The sequence below is a fragment of the Arachis stenosperma genome, chromosome 10, assembly GCF_014773155.1.
Source record: "Arachis stenosperma cultivar V10309 chromosome 10, arast.V10309.gnm1.PFL2, whole genome shotgun sequence".
NCBI classification, from domain to species: Eukaryota; Viridiplantae; Streptophyta; class Magnoliopsida; order Fabales; family Fabaceae; genus Arachis; species Arachis stenosperma.
Window position 1 is genome coordinate 22,846,645 of NC_080386.1, and position 1,480 is coordinate 22,848,124.

Genomic DNA, 1,480 nt, shown 5'->3' on the forward strand with positions numbered 1-1,480 from the left:
GTCCCTTGGGACACCAAACTTAATTTCTTGGCATCTTAATAAAATGGTTTCATCATTGTGAATTTATTGTGTTCATAAGAGTGGAGCAACATAAATCCTTTCATTTTATTTTGATTCCAACTCTATTGAACTCATTAACTCACGTTCATTTCTTATCCAAAGTATTAAGTGCTTTTAGCTTGGGTGAATTGGGTTGCTATGTGATTATTGGTGGTGGCCACACCAAACTTAATCTCTGGGCTTACTCTTTAAAATCATGCTTTCAATTGTGTGTAAGCCTAGATTAAGTGGGTGAGATGCCACACCAAACTTAGCACTTTAGCTAGTCCTCAGCCCATTCACTCATCATTAGTCATGCATTTATCAAGTTGCAAATCCCAAATAGAAAAAAAAAGTGTAAAAATGATCTACTATCAAAGCAAATATCAAACTTCCTAATCTTACAATTATAAACTAGTCCTAAAAAAATGAAACTATCACAGAATTTAAACTACTTTTAAGAAAGCAATTAAATCAAAAGGATAAAGTGTTGGGGTGCCTCCCAACTAGCGTTTCTTTATTGTCATTAGCTTGACATTCCTTCATCTTTAGCTGAGCTTGTAGCTCACTCTCTGATCCTCCAATGAGCCTTCCAAGTAGTGTTTGAGTCTATGGCCATTGACAGAAAAAGTTCTCTGAGTCTTGTCTTCCATGAGCTCCACATGACCATAGGAAAACACCTTGAGTGTGGTGAAAGGTCCTGACCATCGAGACTTAAGTTTTCCAGGGAAGAACTTGAGTCTTGAGTTGTAGAGTAACACCTTTTGTCCTTCAGTGAACTCTCTTCTTGCTATCTTTTGGTCATGCCACCTTTTTGTGTTCTCTTTGTAGATTTTTGCATTCTCATATGCTTGATTTCTAAACTCTTCCAGTTCATTGAGTTGCATTAATCTCTTTTCTCCAGCAGCCTTTTCATCAAAATTGAGTAGTTTTAGAGCCCAGAAAGCTTTGTGCTCTAGTTCAACTGGTAAGTGACAAGCCTTGCCAAATACTAGTTGGTATGGTGACATCCCAATGGGGGTCTTGAAGGCTGTCCTGTAGGCCCATAGAGCATCGTCTAGCTTTCTAGACTAGTCCTTTTGTGAGCTTCCAACAGTTTTTTCAAGTATCCGTTTCAGCTCTCTGTTGGAGATCTCGGCTTGCCCGTTGGTCTGTGGGTGGTATGGAGTTGCCACTTTGTGTTTTACTCCATATCTGAGAAGGAGTGCTTCCAATTGTTTGTTGCAGAAGTGTGACCCCCCATCACTAATGAGAGCTCTGGGAACTCCAAATCTGCTGAAGATGTTCCTTCTCAAGAAGCTTATCACAACCTTGTTGTCATTTGTTGTAGTAGCTATGGCCTCTACCCATCTTGAAACATAATCAACAGCCACTAATATGTAGCTATTTGAGTAGGAGGTTGGGAAGGGTCCCATGAAATCTATTTCCCATACATCAAATA

At 39.3% G+C, this 1,480-nt stretch overlaps 1 protein-coding gene across 1 annotated transcript; it reads right to left on the reverse strand.

Moving 5' to 3' along the window:
* Nucleotides 1-587: 587 nt before the first annotated feature.
* Nucleotides 588-1,049, reverse strand: LOC130956872 (uncharacterized). Its single transcript, XM_057883825.1, has one exon. The coding sequence runs from the start codon at nt 1,047-1,049 to the stop codon at nt 588-590; it is 462 nt and encodes a 153-aa protein (XP_057739808.1).
* Nucleotides 1,050-1,480: the final 431 nt, after the last annotated feature.

Bases quoted from the DNA above. Each gene is read 5' to 3' on its own strand.
- LOC130956872 (XM_057883825.1), bottom strand. From the start codon at position 1,049: ATGTCACCATACCAACTAGTATTTGGCAAGGCTTGTCACTTACCAGTT.